This window comes from Panthera uncia, assembly GCF_023721935.1.
Source record: "Panthera uncia isolate 11264 chromosome A1 unlocalized genomic scaffold, Puncia_PCG_1.0 HiC_scaffold_17, whole genome shotgun sequence".
Classification (NCBI taxonomy): Eukaryota; Metazoa; Chordata; class Mammalia; order Carnivora; family Felidae; genus Panthera; species Panthera uncia.
The window spans coordinates 25950771-25969887 of NW_026057577.1; the positions used below are offsets into that span (position 1 = coordinate 25950771).

The 19117-nt window shown below is 40.7% G+C and overlaps 2 protein-coding genes across 4 annotated transcripts in view; one reads left to right on the plus strand and one right to left on the minus strand.

The window, feature by feature from the left end:
• Window positions 1-14231, plus strand: part of RAD50 (RAD50 double strand break repair protein) — a 94712-nt gene extending 80481 nt beyond the window's left edge. For all 3 annotated transcript variants that reach the window (XM_049649145.1, XM_049649141.1, XM_049649144.1), the window contains 4 exons: window positions 8992-9077; window positions 9830-9972; window positions 12202-12335; window positions 13652-14231. In XM_049649145.1, the coding sequence (XP_049505102.1) occupies window positions 8992-9077; window positions 9830-9972; window positions 12202-12335; window positions 13652-13838 (550 nt within the window). In that variant the 3' untranslated portion in view covers window positions 13839-14231. The remainder of the gene's footprint in view (window positions 1-8991; window positions 9078-9829; window positions 9973-12201; window positions 12336-13651) is intronic.
• KIF3A (kinesin family member 3A) overlaps window positions 13671-19117 on the minus strand; it is a 105207-nt gene continuing 99760 nt past the window's right edge. The window contains exon 17 of the mRNA XM_049649153.1: window positions 13671-13756. Coding sequence (XP_049505110.1) covers window positions 13738-13756 — 19 coding nt within the window. The 3' untranslated portion in view covers window positions 13671-13737. The remainder of the gene's footprint in view (window positions 13757-19117) is intronic.

A 19117-nucleotide genomic window follows, 5' to 3' on the forward strand; every position in this document is an offset into this window, starting at 1 on the left:
TCTCTCTCTCTCTCTCTCTCTCTCTCTCTCTCTCTCTCTCTCTCTCTCTTTTTCATATAGACTATTTTAGAGCAGTTTTAGGTCCACAGCAAAACTGAGCAGAAAGTACTGAGATTTGTCATATACAAACCACCATTCTCCCGCCACTCTCACACCACAACTATAGCCTCCCCCACTGTCACCATCCCTCACCAGAGTGGTATTACACTGACACATCATAATCAGTCAAAATGTGTAGTTTACATTAGGATTCATTCTTAGTGTTGTACATTCTATGAGTTTGGAGATAGATCTGCCACTACAGTATCATGCTGCGTAGTTTCACTGACACGTCTTTTTGTCTTCCTGGCCTCATAGTGCCCCCTTTCAAATAGAAATAGGTTAAACCTTTGTCATTTGTGAGCATCACGTTTTAAGACTTTTATAGATCATCAGAATATAAATACCACTAAAGCCATAATTTGTCCTCATAAAATGCAACTGATTATTACTGAAAATTTTAAGGAAATCTCTTACATGTTTAGGAGTATTTAAATATAAGATTAAATAATTTATAAACAAGTCTTTCTTGGAGCGTCTGGGTGGCTCATTTAAGCATCTCTTAATTTAGGCTCAGGTCAAGATCTCACAGTTTGTGAGATCCGAGCTCTGGCGCAAGTTCTGTGCTTTTACGTGGAGTCAGCTGGGGATTCTCTCTTTCTCTCTTTCTTTGCCCTTCTCCCATTTGCATGCATGTGCGCTCTCATACATTTTAAAAAAATAAAGTATGTTTCACAAGACATACTAATTCACAAGAGTGAGTATAAATGTAACTGAGTGATGTCCACATTCCAGGCACATGGTGGGACTGATGTAACTACTCAGATGACCATTTACCTACAACAGTTTCCGGCCCGTGAAATACATATCTTTGCCTAAGCAGAATAATAGTTTCCTATAGGTCATGGATTTTCAAGATCATTCTTAAATGTTCATTACCTATAAAGTCCAGGGGCTACACGGCATGTTAGGTTAATCTTTGGGTTTGTGTCTGTCATCTTCCACAGGGTCCTGCCCTGTCTCAGAACTGCTTTTCTTCCACAGTCCATGCCTACCTACTCATTCAGACCCTCCCTAACTCTTACCTGTATTACTGTGGTAGCTTCCACCTCTTTATTCCTTCCTACTCCTGTTGTACTTCTACCAGGTTTATTTTTCTAAAGGTAGTGGTCCCTGTTTGCTTCTAATTTTAGGAAAGACTTTCCACATCTGGTCTTTCCCATTTCATGTCTTACTACCCACTATATTCTAACCAAACTGAACGAGTTTATTCCCTTAAGATATCTCACATTTTCCTGTGCTGCTTCTCCTCTAGGAATGTTACCTTGTTGAAGTGCTTCCCAAACAGTGTAATTTTTTGTTCCTTTATATTCCATATTTGTATCGCTTGTACCATTTAGCCTTATATTATAGATACTTATGCTTTCCTGTTCTCCGTTACTATGTAAATCACAGAATGAGCTTCACATTGGACTTGACATTTCCATGTCACATTTCCATGACAGTGACTGACATTTATTGGGTACTTAAGTATTATTACTCTGGTGACATATTTTCATTTCCCTCACAGGGCTTTTTGCATGTTATATACACAGAAATAGATCTTTGTGTATGTGAATAGTATCACACTGTAGGTATTTTTCTTTTACGTCACTTAACGTGATGAAAATCTTTTATATTCAGATATTTAAGTACCTTGTTATTTTTAATGGCTGCATAACACTCTATAAAATGGATGTTACCTACTTGATCTGGACATATAAGGAAGCTTTTAAATGTTTGATACTACAGATAATGCTATAGTGTATGTCTTTGCACACTTGGGCAGATGTACCAGAAAGATAGCTTCTTAGAAACAGAGTTAATGGGACAGAGAGTATATATGTATTTTTAACTTGTTAGTGCCAAATCACCTTTGAAAAACACAAAATTTATGTTTCTACTAGTAGTGTGTGAAAGTGCCCATTTCTCCACGACTGCATTTCATATTATCAGCCTTTTTACTTTCTGCCAATCCACTGTACAAAAACATTCTCACTTGAGTTTACATTTCCTTATTTACTAGTGAGGTTAAATGTCATTTCATATGTAGGCTATTTGTATTTCTTTTCTTAGAATTGCCTGTTCATAAATCTGTTTACCAGATTACTATTAGGTTATGTTTTTCATAGTGATTTGTACCACGTTTTTATAGATTTTGGATGGTAATCCTTTTCACGTACATTGCAAGTAGTTACTCCCAGTTTGTCATTTTACCGTTAACTTTATGGTATTATTTGTGACATTTAATTTTTAGGTAGGCAAACCTTTAGTCTTCTTATTTATAGCTTCTCCCTTGGAAAGAATTCCCAGTCTCGGGCGTGGTTCAGTTGGTTGAGCAGCTGACTCTTGATTTCAGCTCAGGTCATGGTCTCATGGTTCGTGAGTTTGAGCCCCACATCAGGCTCTGTGCTGACAGTGTGGAGCCTGCTTGGATTCTCTCTTTCTCTTTCTCTCTCTCTCTCTCTCTCTCTCTCTCTCTGTCCCTCCCTGCGTGTCTGTCTGTCTCTCAAAATAAATAAACATTAAAAACAATTTTTTAAAGACTTTCCAGTTCTAAATTATAAAACTATTTTCTTCTGATAGTTTTATTTAACTTTTAATCCTTTATTTGGATTTTGAGGTTTAATAAAGATAGTGATATAATTTTTCCCTCCTTCCCCTACTATTGAAACTTTTCCCACTGACTTGAAATAACAGTTATAAACTAACGTTCTCCATGTATTTGGGTTTGTTTCATCTTGATTCCTGTCCTAGTACTTTGATTTTATTCTTTTACATTATGTCTGCGATCCAAACTTTAGAGTCATTTTATATATTTCATTAATTTTTTTTAATCATGTTGGGAGTTCTATTTGGATTGTATTTGGTTCAGTGGATTACTTGAGAATGGACATGTTTGTAATATTAAATCTCTTACGCACTGCATAGTAAGTTTCTCCTACTTAATCAGTTCTTGTTTTATTGTAGGGTTTGTTCTGTTTTATAGCTTTTCCCTCTAGATCCTGTATCATTTTGTTAGATTTCTTGGTAGGTATTTCATAGTTTTTATTACCACTGTGAATAGGATCTTCTTTTCTATTATGCTTCCTATTGGATTTTGCTTACTACATAATAATACTAATATTTTTTTTATGTTTATTTCTGACCACCTTGTTAGTCTTAGTAGTTTTTCAGTTGATTTTTTAGATTTTCCCTTTTTTTTTTTTTTTTAAGTTTATTTGAGAGAAAGAGGGTGCAAGCACAGGAGGGGCAGAGAGAAAGGAAAAGAAAATCCCAAGCAGGCTCAGTACTGTCAGTGTCGAGCCCAACTCTGGGCTCAAATTCACAAACCAGGAGATCATGCATGACCTGAGCTGAAATCAAGAGTTAGACACTTAACAAACTGAGCCACCCAGCCACCCCTCATTTTTTAGATTTTCTAAGTGCACAGTTATATCACCCACAGAAACAATGACAAGTTTTCCCCCCTCATTTATGCATTTCTTTTTATTGTCTTACTGAATTGCTAGGGATCTCTAGAACATTATTGGAGAGTAGCCATAAGAGGCATCTTTTTGTTGTTCTTTGGAAGTACTCCTTTATATATATTTTAAATGTTTATTTTTGATAGAGAGCAAGTGGGGGAGGGGCAAAGAGAGGGGGACAGAGAATCTGAAGCAGTCTCTGTGCTGACAGCAGAGAGCCCGATGCAGGGTTCGAACTCAAGAGCCATGAGATCGTGACCTGAGCCGAAGTCAGATGCTCAAGAGACTGAGCCACCCACGTGCCCTGCCATGGCTTATCTTAAATTATTTTTCCTGTTGTACAAGTCTTACTTGGGATAAATGCTACTTGGTCATGATACCACTGATACCATGATACTACTTGGTCTTTTTAATACTTTACTACTAAATTTGACTTTATGTATTCATAAAGCAAAATAGTATTCATAAGCAAAATAGGCCTGTACTTTTTTTCCTTTTTTTTCTTCTATCTTTCCTTGGTGTGTAATACTTTATATACTTGGGAGCTAACATTTATTCATAAAACTATCTGAGCCTGGTGGCTTTAAAGATGGCATTTTGACTGCCTTTTTAATTTTAATTATGATATTCAAAGGCTATTAACATCCTAACCAATTTTCTCTAATTGGGACCAAGTTACTAATTTCATCAAACCTCAGGGTTTTTTTAGTGTTACCAAGAAATAATTGGCATACATCACTGTGTAAGTTTAAGATGTACACCCTGATGGTTTGATTTACATAATACTGTGAAATGTTTACCACAGTGGGTTTAGCTAACATCCATTGTCTCATACAGATACAATAAAAAGAAAGGGGGAGAAAATTCTCCTTGTGATGACAACTGTTAGGATCTACTTCCTTAACATCTGTCTTCTGTATCATATGGTAGTGTTAGTTGTGGTCATCATGGTGTACCTTTCATACTTAGTACTTACCTATAACTGGAAATTTGTACTTTTTTTTTTTTTTTTAAGAGAGCATGCCTAGCAGGGGAGGGGCAGAGGGAGAGAGAGAATCTCTAGTGGGCTCTACCCCCAGCAGGACCTGACAAGGGACTTGATCTCACAACTGTGAGATGATGACCTGAGCCAAAATCAAGAGTTGGATGCTTAACCAACTGAGCCACCCAGACGCCCCAAGGAAATTTATATCTTTTGACCATCTTCCTCCCAATTCTCCCTCCTCCTACTTTTCACATCTGGTGACCACAAATCTGATCCCTTTTTCTGTGAATTTGGTGTTTTTGTGTAGATCCCACATATAAGTGAGATCATACAGTGTTCTCTTTCTCTGACTTAATTTTATTTAGCATATCTGCAGGGACCATCCATATGTCCTAAATGGTAGGATTTCCTCATTTTTTTAATGGCTGAGTAATAATCCATTGAATATATATAATATATACCACACATCTTCATGCATCCATCCATCCACAGGCACATAGGTTGTTTCTGTGTCATGGCTATTGTAAATAATGCTGTGGGGGTGCCTGGGTGGCTCATTTGGTTAAGTATCCAGCTTGATTTCAGCTCAGGTCATGATTTCATATATGTGAGATCCAGCTCTGCATCAGGCTCTGTGCTGGCAGCGTGGAGCCTGTTTGGGATTCTCTCTCTCTTCTCTCTCTGTTCCTCCCCTGTTCGTGAGCACCTGCACACCTTCTCCCTATCTCAAAATAAACATTTCTTTAAAAAATGTTGCTTTGCATAAGAGACTCTTAAAAACTAAGAACAAACTAAAAGTTGATGGGGGGTGGGAGGGAGGGGAGGGTAGGTGATGGGCATTGAAGAGGGCATCTTTTGGGATGAGCACTGGGTGTTGTATGGAAACTAATTTGACAATAAATTTCATATAAAAAAAATGTTGCTTTGAACATGGGGATGCAGATAATCTCTTTGACATAGTGTTTTCATCTCCTGTGGATGTGGAAATTGCTAGATCCTGTGGAAATTCTATTTTTAATTTTTTTAGGAACCTTCATAATGTTTACCATAATGGCTGCACCTGCTTATAGTCCTACTATCAGTGGACAAGTGTTCCTTTTTCTCCAAATCCATGCTAGCATTTAATTGGCTGTTTGTGTTATGGGTAAGGCCTCTTCTGGTCAACAATAAGCTATTAGTGGTTGGGTTTTGGGAGGAGGAGGGTCAAAAGTTATCCATGGATTTTGTGTGGCAGTTTGGCACCCCAACCTCTGTGTTGTTCAAGGGTCACCTTTTTTTTTTCTTTTTTTTTCTTTTTTTGCTGTTGAATTATAGGAGTTCTGTATGGATTTTGGATATTAACCCCTTATCAGATACAGGGTTTGCCAGTATTTTGCCCATTTTGTAGGTTGTCTTTTCATTTTATTGATGATTTCTTTAGCCATTCTATAATTTCCAAAAACATCACATCAAAGAACTCACTTCCTATGTTTTCCTCTAGGAGTTTCATCATGTTAGGTCTTATACTTAAATGAAAATCTTTACTCCATTTTGAAAAGTTAATTTTTTTTTAATTTTTTAATTTATTTTTGAGAGAGAGCGAGCAGTTGGGGGAGGAGCAGAGAGAGGGAGACACAAGGTTTGAAGCAGGCTCCAGGCTCTGAGCTGTCAGCACAGAGCCTGACAGGGGGCTCAAACTCACGAACCATGAGATCATGACCTGAGCCTAAGTTGGAAGCTTAACCAACTGAGTCCCCTGGCACCCCTTGAATCAGTTTTTGAGTGGTGTAACATAGGAGCCCAGTTTCATTCTTTTCCATGTTAATACCCAGTGATCCCAGCACTATTGGAAGAGACTTGCCTTCTCCATTGAGTATTCTTGGCTCCCGTGGCAAATTTTAGTTGAGTGTTTATGCTTGGGTTTGTTTCTGGGCTCAGGATTCTGATCTGTTTGTCTATTTTTATGCCAATAATGTTTTGAAGACTGTAGCTTGAAATCAAAGTGTGATGCCTCTTGCTTTTTGTTCATCTTTCCAGGATTTCTTTGGCTATTCAAGAGTCTTCTGTGGTTCTATATAAATTTTAGGAGTGTTTTCTCTAATTTTGTAAAATATGCCGTTGAACTTTTGATAGGGATTATGCTCAATTTATAGATGGCTTTTGGTAGTATTGATATTTTAACAATACTGATTCTTCCAATCAGTGAACATGGAATATTTTTCCATGTATTTGTGTCTTCTTCTATTTCTTTTATCAGTGTCTTAGAGTTTTCAGAGTAGATATCTTTCATCTCCTTGGTTAGATTTATTCCTAATGACTTTATTGGTTTTGATGCTGTTGTAAGTGGGATCAATTTCTATTTCAGAAAATTTATTATTACAGTATCAGTTTTCTTAATGGTAAAACAGAGATAACCAAAGCTAACTCCCAGTATATTTGTAAGGATTAAATGACCTATGATTGTTTACCATAATTTTTTTTAATTTCTTTTTTGTTTATTTTTGAGGGGGTGGGGGAAGGGCAGAGAGAGAGGGAGACACAGAATCTGAACCAGGCTCCAGGCTCTGAGTTGTCAGCACAGAGCCCAACGTGGGGCTCAAACTCATGAGCCATGAGAGCATGACCTGAGCTGAGGTTGGACCCTTAACTGAGCCACCCGGGGAGCCCCTATTTACCATAATTTTGCTTCACATAAGGTAAATGTTCTTTAGTAGTAACCACTAATATCACTGTTATCCCTCAAGTGGGTTGAATGTCGTTTACCTTAATCATCCCCTGCTATTGCACAGTGGGGCTATAAACTCCATACTGGAGAGAGATGATACAAAGCTAAGCTAATGATGGCCTAGTCAACAGCAGTAGGCATCAACTTGGTGTGACACACCCCTTGGTGAGTCTAGATTTCCCTCAGGACTCGAGCTGCTTGCAGTGCTGTTTCTCAGCGGACCCTACACAGGCCAGGATGCGCCACCTCTGTCGTACAAGGAGTCCATGGCGGAGGCTGTGTGCACCTTGGACACCCCTGCCCCACCTGGAGCTGGCTGTCCACCTTGGGAAAGCTGACTAAGGTTATGAAAGATCTTTCGGTTGAATGGAAAAATGACCTTTTTAAAAATGTGTATGAAAAATCAGGATTGTAATATGTAAAGAGCTATGGATTACATGATTGGTTCCAAGAACATTCTCAAGGGGTTTTATTGTTTGTTTGACAAATACTTAGGTTTTGCTCAGTCCTTTTGAAAGGAGTGTAAAATGTCAGGCCGAGACAGATGTATAAAGTAGAAAATGGAGACGTGCTGCATTCTCATCAACAAGCACAATATGGTTTTTTCCAGTCTTTATTACTTCAAAATCCTTCATCTGATATTTAAAATGTATTTATGTTGAGTCATTTCTCTCTCTCTTGCTGGTGAACCAAAGATCATGAAATGATTCTGCAGAGGTAGTAGCATTACGTTCAGTTTCTTTTTTTGTATATATCAGATAAGAGGCTTGCAAATGGAAGTAAGTCCGCCTCACATCCTCTGTATGGTCATGGCCATGATGTTTGCCTTTTTGTCACTGATGCAACATTTATTAGCTCATAAAACCTTTTCCAAAGAACATGAGGGCTTTTTGGTGAAAGGTGACTATAGTAAGAACAAAGTTAGTTATTAACAGTCTACTTTTCTTTCTACAAACATTGCTTTGCCTCTTTTTAGTATTTAGAAAGTACTAGTTTTTTAAGTGTTGTGGGGTGGGGGTGGGGAGCCTGACAGGCCAAATGGAAATGAATGCACATATTTGGAGTTGGAATTTCTTAATCCTCAACTAGGAAGGGAAAATAAAAGCTTTGAGGTTCACCTCAGTTTAAGCCTCTAAGTCGCTCTCTCTGAACCATACTTTCTGGTTGGTAAAATTCTCACAGATCTGAGGCATTAAAGCACCTTAAGAGGCTCACTTTCTGCAAAACCTGAAGAGTAACAGAAGAGAAAAAAGGCAGCAGTTCCAGACTTGCGCATATGTCCCCAAAGACTAGGGGACCCCTGTACAACTCACCTGCTGTCTTTAACTCCCTGCCATCCATTTAATCAGCAGGTCTTCCTGTAACTGGTAGGCTACAGTGGCTATAATCCTTCCAGTAAGCCCAAGAAAAAGTCTACCAAAATTTCTGAAATTTTCACAGAATGTCAATATCTGAGAGTATTTGTCCTGTCAGAGAGAGTGAAAATGGAAAGAGGTAAGGACTCTGGAGCACTGGGCACATCCCTGGCTGTATTCATTTGTAACTAAGCAGCAGTGTTTTTGTTCTGTTTATTTTTTCTCGCTCTTACTGTATTCTCCTTTTATCATTGGAAGTAATTCGTTATTTCAGGAGATTATTATGATACTTATGGTATATACATTATGTATTTCATATACTTTTAATATATACTATTACATGTAATTAGTGTTATCATTATACTATTTTTCCTTTTAAGTATCAGTGGCTTCTTTTTCCAGAGCAATCATGAAATTTCACAGTATGAAAATGGAAGAAATCAACAAAATTATTCGTGACCTTTGGCGAAGTACCTATCGTGGACAAGGTAATTTACATGGTTTATCCCGGATCTTTTCCAAAGCCCCGTCCCTGGCTTTTTGCACATATTATCTCTCATCATGCCAGTATTACCTCCTGGACCCCTTTGTGAACATCTCAAGAGATTTTCTAAGAATTCTTATCTTGACAATATCTTGTAACAAGGAAAGAAAATGCAAAGTTTTCTATTCCAAACCCTGACGAGACTTACATATTTGGCTATGGTACATATTATATTTAACTGATGACCTAATAGACTTCTGTTGAAGTGTAGATAGGGATAAGCTGAAATGTGATAAGAAGAAAACCAGCAGGAGGAAACTCTTTTTTTTTTTTTTTAACGGTTTTTTTTTTTTTTTTTTTTTTTATTTTTGGCACAGAGAGAGACAGAGCATGAACGGGGGAGGGGCAGAGAGAGAGGGAGACACAGAATCGGAAACAGGCTCCAGGCTCTGAGCCATCAGCCCAGAGCCTGACGCGGGGCTCGAACTCACGGACCGCGAGATCGTGACCTGGCTGAAGTCGGACGCTTAGCTGACTGCGCCACCCAGGCGCCCCTGGAGGAAACTCTTTTAATAGGGGAACTAAGCAAGGCAGAGCAGAGACTGAGGGTTGAGACATCTGGGTTGCTTCTTCCTCATGAACCCTCCCAGCCACTTTTAATGGTAATGTCACGTTGCTTCTTAGGCTTACTTGATATTTGCAGATGACAAAAGGCTACAGAGTATAGGTTGCTCTGAAATCTTCTTTTTGTGTCAGATATTGAATACATAGAAATTCGGTCTGATGCCGATGAAAATGTATCAGCCTCTGATAAAAGGCGGAATTATAACTACCGAGTGGTGATGCTGAAGGGAGACACAGCCTTGGATATGCGAGGACGATGCAGTGCTGGACAGAAGGCAGGTATCTCAAGCCCCTAGGAAGCCCACAGGTAACTGACAGAAACTAGTGTCTGTGCAGTGAAAGCACCCAGAGCTGCTGGGGAATATGGTGAGAAGACCCTCACAGCACTCCTTGTTGCCACATAAAGTTAGCCAGACTCAGCTACCCGTTACCCTCTTCCAGTTTTAACCAGCATTTCCTGCAACATTAGATAATCTTTCAGGAGAAGGGTCTGAGAAGTCCTCACGTGATCAGCCTAACGGAGAACCATTCATTGCTTCATAACTCTCCTTATGAGAATAAAGTTACTTGTGTAATCAATTGTAAGACATACCTCTGTTTTATGTGCCACCAAGAAAGAAAGAATGCAGTTTTAACTGCAAGAATGCATCCTGATTTCAGAGCAGTCAGAAGTGGGGGAGGGGCGTTCACCAAACCACATCCCAGGTTGAGCCACATGAGGCATTAAAATAAGTCTCATTGAAAAGCAGCCCCATCACAGGACTGCGTCCCTGCCCCCACCTAGCCTTTGGACCTGCAGACCCTCTAAAAGAAGGGTTCTTGCCAGGAGCACCTGGCTGGCTCAGTCAGAAAAGCATCTGACTTTTGATCTTGTGGTTTGAGCCCCATGTTGGATGTAGAGATTACTTTAGAACAATGTTAAGAGAAGCGCCTGTTAGAACAGAGGCCTTGACACCCATAGCTGCCCCTGCATCCCTTCTCCCCCCACTGCCTAGACTCAGCTGCTGGGTCAGGCCATCTGGCTCTAGATGAGGCTCTGAGAGGACAGCCTGTGTTGTTGGATAGGGAGCACAGACCAAATCAGAGGAATAAAGCTTTAAGGAATCAGGAAAATTGGACCTTCATCCTTGGGGAACAAGGCTGGGTCCTTTCAGTGCACATAGGTTTACAACCAAGATGTCATGGATGCTTGAGCTTACTCTTTAGAAGCAGATTTATGGGATAAAAATTCCAGACCCCTGATTTTCTTTAAAAAATCTTAAAATTCTAGAAATGGGTGCTCACATTATATAAAGTATTTTCATAAACAGTTTTCTATTTTTGCTTGAAGATAATCCTGTGTATATGTACTGTCAGCCCAGCTGATACCAATTTAAGGCATATGCAGATTATTATCTTAATCATAGTCTGCAAAAATGACAACTTTGTGATCTATAACCAGTATTCCTACTTGCTTTGGTGGTTTTCAGTGGTTATTATGAATAAGAAAATACAGAATTTGTAACATGTCCCTTTGTATTGAAAATGCTTTGAAAATTATTTTCTAAACAAAGTAGATTTCCTATAGATACTCTAAATTATAAAAATTAGCAGTAATTGCTTCCTTGGTGTTGGGTTGGGGGAGAAGACAAAAACTTTGGTAAAGGTTGGCCAGGAACATCATTTAGACTCTTAATATGTAGGGTTGCAGGTGGGGGCTGTATTAGTGTTCAAATACAGGAAGGAAGTGTCTTCCCCAAAGGGCCAACCTATGATCCTGGCTTCTGCAGTCTTCTAGCCTTCCCTGGACATCAAAGAGAAGCTGTAAACTGCTCTGAAATCACAACTCACTCACTGATGCTCCTTTATTCATAGATTCAAGGGGAGGGGATATGGACAGCTCATGAAAAAGTAGTGGATACTCTGTTATGCTTAATTCTGTGTCCTTTGTGCCCTCAGATGGCTTCAGCTGGGGCTGAGGGTTTTAGTATTAGGTTTCTACTAACTGGGAAAGTGCTCAGAGTTTCAGTTCCTTGGATGTCCTATAGTTTAGCTTAAATAAAACCGTACTTCTGTACTCCTAATACACTGACACGGGAATATTCTTTCTGTCTTGGTTCCCTCAGAATTATAAACACAGACATTTAAGTGTAGGTTAGAACACAATACCTGGTGCCCCTCTGGGACCCCAGAACATACAGATTTAAAAGTAACTCAGAAAAAGAGTGGGTGAGAGGTTGTTAATCTTATACAGTTAACTAAAATGATTAGTTACAGATAAACAGTAATGCAGATGACAGGCTGAAATACAACATACCTGATGGTTCACTTTCTGGAAGGGTTTAAGAGTCTGGTCACAGGGCCAGGCTCTCCCAAATAAAAGAGCAACAATTCACCTAAAGTCACTGACCCAATGACATTGCTCCCTTCCCTTATAAAGACATTAGGCCAGGTGTGCATGTTTTCCTAACGTGAATGAGAAAGAGGTCTGTGTGGTACAGCTCAGCTCTGGTGCTTTCTTCCAGGTATTAGCCTCACTCATCATTCGTCTGGCCCTGGCTGAAACATTCTGCTTGAACTGTGGCATCCTTGCCTTGGATGAGCCAACAACAAATCTTGACAGAGAAAATATTGAATCTCTTGCACATGCTCTCGTTGAGTAAGTATCTCAAATTTGGGGGCAGGCTATGATAGTAATATATATTACACTTAGAAAGTAACGTAGAGTTCTGTGGTGAAAACCTTCTCTGCATGTGTCTTCCTTGGGAAAGCTAGTTGGTGTCAGACGTTAGGCTTTACCTTTGATAGTAATTCTTCAGATGCTTAAAAAGAACTAGGTGGTGAACAGCAGCCCCAGACACATCCTGCAATCTCCCCAGGTGTGCTGAAGGGTTTCCTGGCTTGGTTTGCTTTCTCTGTAAACCCACCACAGGTGCCCACAGGTCATGTAGAGGAGTTAGCATGCCCTGCTTAAAACATTTCTGGGTGCTAATAGTGGATTTTGGCCGATCTCCCCAGTTTTATGAGGAATGACAGCTCCTATTCAAAAAGTATAATAGTGGTTATGTAGAATCTAGAAAGTAAACTTGCACACAGCTTTTGCCACATTCATGTGTGGTGGGTGCAGACCCCAGGAATGGGCAGCCCCTCCTGTGCTGGCAGAGGAAACCCACTTTTCCTAAACTAGAGAAGCTATTTTGGGTACTCTGGCTCAAGATAGATTCTTTCTGGCAGAGACACTAGCAGGAATGGGGCACCTTTCTCAGCCACCTCTCAGTCGTCCTGCATGACCAGCACATAAGGGCTAATACTTTTCAAAGCTCAGTGCATTCAGCCACGGGTAAGCGATAAACAAATGGTTAGTTAAAAAGTCTGATTTCAGTCTCATAGCTAGTTACCTCAGCATATAATGAGCAAAAATGTTCCCAGTACACCCACTCAGGCCTCTTGTGTGTCATACTAATGATGCATCTAGTGACTGGTGGTGGCAGAATTCTAAGTAGACCCAGCTCCTAAGAAGGCAGCTGGGCTTGCATATGTAATTTCCCTTGCCTGTAGTTGGTTTTTTGTTTTTTGTTTTTTTTTTCTTCCAGAGATAATTAGTAACAGGTCAGGAAAACCCCAGACAAAGGAATAAGACTCCTAAAGTTGAGCAGCTCAGATATTAAGGAAAATTTAGTAAAACATTTCTGCCTGTTTTAATAAGAACAACTTTGTGTTCTGGAAGAAACTAGATCATGTATTCTCATCAGTCCCTGAGTCAGACCTAGAGGAAGAGTCACTCCATCACCCTCACTGTCTGGATCGGACATGGGACTCCTACCTGGCTGGGCTGAAGGTCTGGGTCCAGCTCCCCCTCTCCAGTTTCCTCCAGGGTTGTCCTGTGTCTGACAAGGTTCTCAGTGTCTTTTTCATATAAAGGAGAGGATTATTTATGCTCTTCAGTAATAAAAGGTTCTCAATATATTGTTTCAGGATAATAAAGAGTCGCTCGCAGCAGCGTAACTTCCAGCTTCTGGTAATCACTCACGATGAGGATTTTGTGGAGCTCTTAGGGCGTTCTAAATATGTGGAGAAATTCTACAGGATTAAGAAGAACATTGATCAGTGCTCAGAGATTGTGACATGTAGTGTTAGCTCTCTAGGTTCTTATGTTCATTAAAAATAGTCAAGATTTTGGGGCGCCTGGGTGGCTTAGTCTGCTAAGTGTCCGACTTCAGCTCAGGTCATGATCTCAACAGTTTGTGAGTTCGAGCCCCAAGTCGGGCTCTGTGCCGACAGCTCAGAGCCTGGAGCCTGCTTCTGATTCTGTGTCTCCCTCTCTGTCTCTCTGCCCCTCCCCCACTCATCCTCACTCACACTCTCTTGCTCTCAAAAATAAAAACATTAAAATTTTTAAATAGTCAAGATTTTGCCTTAGAAGCAAGTCCTCGGGCAGCTGTTTATTTCTGGTTTCAACTAAGTCAGTGCAAAAATCTGTCCTTTCAGAGGAGCTTTATGTCTAGGATTTTGAATGTCTGAGAGGTTCTACCATCATTAAAATTGTTTCTCGTGACATTTGGACTGATTTCCTGAACTTCATCCCCCTCCAGGCAGCCTCCGTCAGGCCTGGGGGTTCAGTAGCAGCACAGTTGGACTCAGCTACTCTGTTTCCCTTCCCAGCACAAATGAATGATTCCTGGTACTACCAGAAGCTGTTACCTTTCACTTCAAAGCACTGTTAAGAAGTAGGTTTTCACTGCCTTGATAATTAATGATTTGGGCATTTAAAAAAAGTGTAGGGGCACCTGGGTGGCTTAGTTGGTTAAGTGTCCGACTTCGGCTCAGGTTATCATCTCTTGGTTGGTGAGTTCGAACCCCGCATCAGACACGCCGCTATCAGCGCAGAGCCTGCTTCAGATCCTCTATCCCCCTCTCTCCCTCCCCCTCCCCTACTCTCTCTCAAAAATAAACGTTTAAAAAAAAAGTGTCACCTCTGAATTTCTTGGGATATGATTTTTAAAACCTGAGTTATTAGTGAGCACTAATATCTGAAGATGACTGGAAATCGTGAGGTTTTAATATTTGGCTCTGCTCCATTTTATAAATACCAGAAGTAACCTTCCTCACTGGGACTCAGTTTCCCAAAGTAAAATTAGTAGTAGTCCTATGGGGCATCAGGGTTTGAAAGGAACCTTAAGTAATCATGTAATTGAAACACCATCTCCCCACCCCCATACCCCTGCCAGGTAGTCACCCAAACTTGGGGTTCTGTCTAGACAGAGAAAGTTCTCCACTGTGCACATCCACCTTTGGAAAGCTCTGATCAATAGCAGGATTCCCTTTGCTTGAGGCATGATCTGCCATCATGAAGAAGTCTGGGGCTTTCCATATATCCTATGTACAATTCTGCCTCACCATCAATCTTGATGGTTCACCAAGTGCATTCCAGCGTGGAAGGCAAGCAAGGCTCACTCATGGAGTCATAGCCTTCTCCCAGTGGGCTCTGACCAGACCTGGAAGAGCAGGCCTCATCCTCATTCCAGATGTTATTTCCATTAAAGGTCCAATCACACCTTTTTCCTGGAATTGCCAGCTGACACCAGAAAGCTTTCCCCAAGCATTACACACAGAATGCTACCAAGCCACACACTTTTGAGTTAGACTTTTTGGAGTTGACTTTTTCAGAGAGTCTGGTCAGTCATGTGGCACAATCAGTTTTGTGCCATCTGCAAATCTAATGAGTATATGGTATAGATAGCCCTTCTCAACCATAGTATAGGGAGAATTAGGACCTAAGGTATCTGCAGTAGGCGGAATAAAGACCTCCAAAGATACCAAATCCTAATCCCTAGAACCTCTGAATGTTACCTCATTTGGCTAAGAGACTTGACAGATGTGATTAAAGATAAGGATCTTGACAAGGGGAGATTATCCGGGTGGGCCGTAAATGCAATTACGAATGTCCTAAGGAAGCAGAGAGCAAGATCATGCAACCAGCAAAGGCAGCATGTGGATGGATGCATAGACAAGTTCTGTGCTGTGAAGGTAGAGGAAGGGCTGTAAGCCAAGGAATTCAAGCTACCAGGAGAGGCTGAAAAAAGCAAAGCAATGCTCTCCCTTCAGAGCCTCCAAAAAGGAATCAGCTGACACTTAGATTTAATGAGCCCTGATTGGGGCTTTTGACCTCCAGAACTGTAGAATAGATTCGTGGTGTTTTAAGCTACTTAGTGTGAGCTCATTTGCTACAGCAACAGTAGGAAACTCCTGCGGTATCCATCGTAATCCATTTCTGTGCACCTCAAGTGACCTTACAGTTGACCCTTGAACAACATGGGTTTGAACTGCGTGGGTCCACTTACATGTGGGGTTTTTGCCACCAACAGTACAGTATCATAAATGTATTCCCTTTTTCTTATGAGTTTCTTGGTATTTTCTTTCCTCTAGCTTACTTTGCTTTATGAATACTGTATATAATATACAAACAGAATACATGTTTATCAGCTGTTTATATCATCAGTAACACTTCCAGTCAGCATTATAGTATCAGTAGCTAAGTTTTGGGGTAGTCAAAAGTTACACAAAGGTGTTTGCGCTGAGGGGTTGGCTCCCCTAACTCATGCGTTCATTTTTCAAGGGTCAACTGTAGTTACATATGATCATCTTTTGGGAGAACAGAAAAAAGTGTTACTCAAATCATTTTGTGTTCTGTTATTTACATGAAGAACCGTGGTTGGGAAAGTCTGGTCCAGACACTCTCCTAATGCCTGGATCAAAGGGCCAAGGAACACAGCCACCACTCCAGCCAACTGCTTCCTGTCCACTGACTGAGAAGTTTCAGTCATCCTAATTGGCTTTGAAAAACTAAAATTACCTATTTACCACACTAGCATGAGCTCCCCAAAGGTACCATGGGGAAAAACTGACCAGTTTCAGAACAAAGATCCAGGAACTTGTAAATTAATACAAGCACTTCAGTTCCACCCATATATTAAACATACACAATAACCAAGATTTTTTATCCCAAGAATGCAAGAGTATTTCAAAAAGTCATAAACTGTCACCATAATAAAGCCAAAGGGTAAAAATTCTGATAGACACCAAACATGGACCATTTTTTTTATATATACAATTCAACATCTCTTAGCTTTAGCCAAACTCCTAAAACTACCATCTTCTTAATGATATTTGTGTCACCAAGTCAAAATTAAAGTCATCTTAATAGCAAAAGATGAAGCATTTCTCATTAAATGAAAAAGTGTTATCTTCTATCAAAAGGTTTCTGAAAGCACTAGCCACTACAACGTGGAATGACAATAAAGGCCATACAGGATAAATACGGGCAAGGAAGCAAAGTTATTTACAAATTAGAGATTTCCCATTTCAGCTCCCTACTCCCTGAGGTCCGTGGAGCTTCCCTAGCCGCCCTTCTGACAGTGGCCGTTTTCACATTCCCCTTGTAACCATGGAGGTGGGATAGGTGCCCTTCCTACTTCTCACTGGTGCTTCTCGATCATTATCCATTAAACACCCACCCCCCTCCTCCACACATGGGATGAGTAGACATCCCAGTGTCGAGATGAAGAATAGGAGCCGGTGTCCCAAGCACCACCAATCACTAGTTCTGGGACCCTGGGCAAGTCATTTATTCTCTTTTAGCTCTGATTCCTTATCTTTAGGTAAGACACCACCTCTATTGGGGAGTTAAGAGAATTAAATGCCTAGAACTGCTTACTGCTTAGAACTGCTTAGAATTGCCTGACACACAAGTAAGTACAGTAAAACCTTGGATTGCAACTAACTTATTCTGCGAGTGTTCCACAAGAGAAGCAAACATTTCCAATAAATTCTAACGATAGATGAGCGATGTCTTGCAGTACGAGTAGTACACGATGCCAAACGTCACAACTGAGCCAATGGTTCTCTCTTATCTGTGGGACTGTGGGTGATTGTCTCCCATCCTCAAATGCTTGGTCTCAGGCCGTGGTGTTTGGCAGAAATCGTTGATTTTTCAGTATGTTGGAAGGTGCCAACAACTAGCTGAGTGTATTTTTTGTCACTTCAAAGCATCTCTGGACAGTCCTTTGCTTTTCCATACAAGAGTAACCTTAGGAATACTTTGCTTCGTTCTAGGTCAGGCTGCCTGCAGACATAGACCCTTTCCTCTGTTGCCTTATTGCCAGTAACATGAAGTACAGTACATGACAAGAGTTTATTAATACTGTACTGTATTCACTACTGTAGTCAACATCCATGCGAGTGTATACAATGGCCCCCATGCAGAAAAAGGGTGAAAAGAAAGGCAGTAAGAAGGAGATGATTACAGTGGAAGAAGGATATCCTAAAGAAGTAAAAATGAAGTATGTGAGTGGCTGAAATTACAAGATTTTATAAAAAGCCTACATCTGTGTCTGGTCTGCAGAGGAGGAAGAGTAAAAGAAGAATCCCTCACTTCGAATGAGATTAGTGAGATGTGTAAAAGGTGGGAAGCAGTGCAACATTTTGTAGAAAAGCACCACCCAATGAAGCGTACGAGCTATGAATCTGTTTCACGACAATGCAATGTCACATTTCCGCAAAATCCTCAAAAGGAGGCAAAAGCAAATGTCACTGGATAGGTTCCTTGTTAAAGTTGCACAAAAAGAAAAAGATTCCACTGAGCCAATAGATAGCAGTGATTCCATTAATGATAGTGAAATTCCTCCTACACAGTAACCCTCCTCTCTGTCTCCCCCACACTAGCCGTTCCAGCTCGGGTTAGCGAGTGGCTTGCCATGTGCACCTTCCACTGAGCTGCCTTTCACGGTTTAAAAACAAAAAGTAGGAAAGAAAAGCCTTTTGACAAGATACAGGTAACAGCCGCAGACAGAAGTAGGCTGGAGCACATGCGAAGTTCTTACAACAGAGGCAGGGCACTGACAGCTCTCTCCGCAACCCTCTAGGTGCTGACTTCTCAAAAGTGTGTCCAGTCTAGATCTTGTCTAAACTCCTGACTCAGAGTCAGCTGCCTACTGGACATCTAGTTGCCCTTGAATATCTAACCGACATCTGAACTTTAAAATGACAGTCTTTCCCCCAGAACCTCCACCTCCCATAGGCTTTCAGTTAATGGCAACTCCATTCTTTCCATTGCTCAGGCAAAAATCTTGGCATCATCCTTCATGTTTTATCTCATACCCCACATCTAACCCACCGGTTTAACTATGGGCTCAACTTTCAAAATGTAGCCAGAATCCGACCACGGCTTACCTTCTGAACCACCGCTGCCCTGACCCCAGCCACCATCATCTCTAACGTGAATCATCTGAGGAGCTACCTAAATGCTTTCGCTGGTCGGTCCTGCCCCCGGCACTGTGTTCTCAACACACCGGTCAGTCATCTTTGAAAGAGTAAACCGATTCTCTGTTTCTCACAGGAGGGTGGCTCACCAACTCTGAAGCCACTTTATATACACAAATCAGA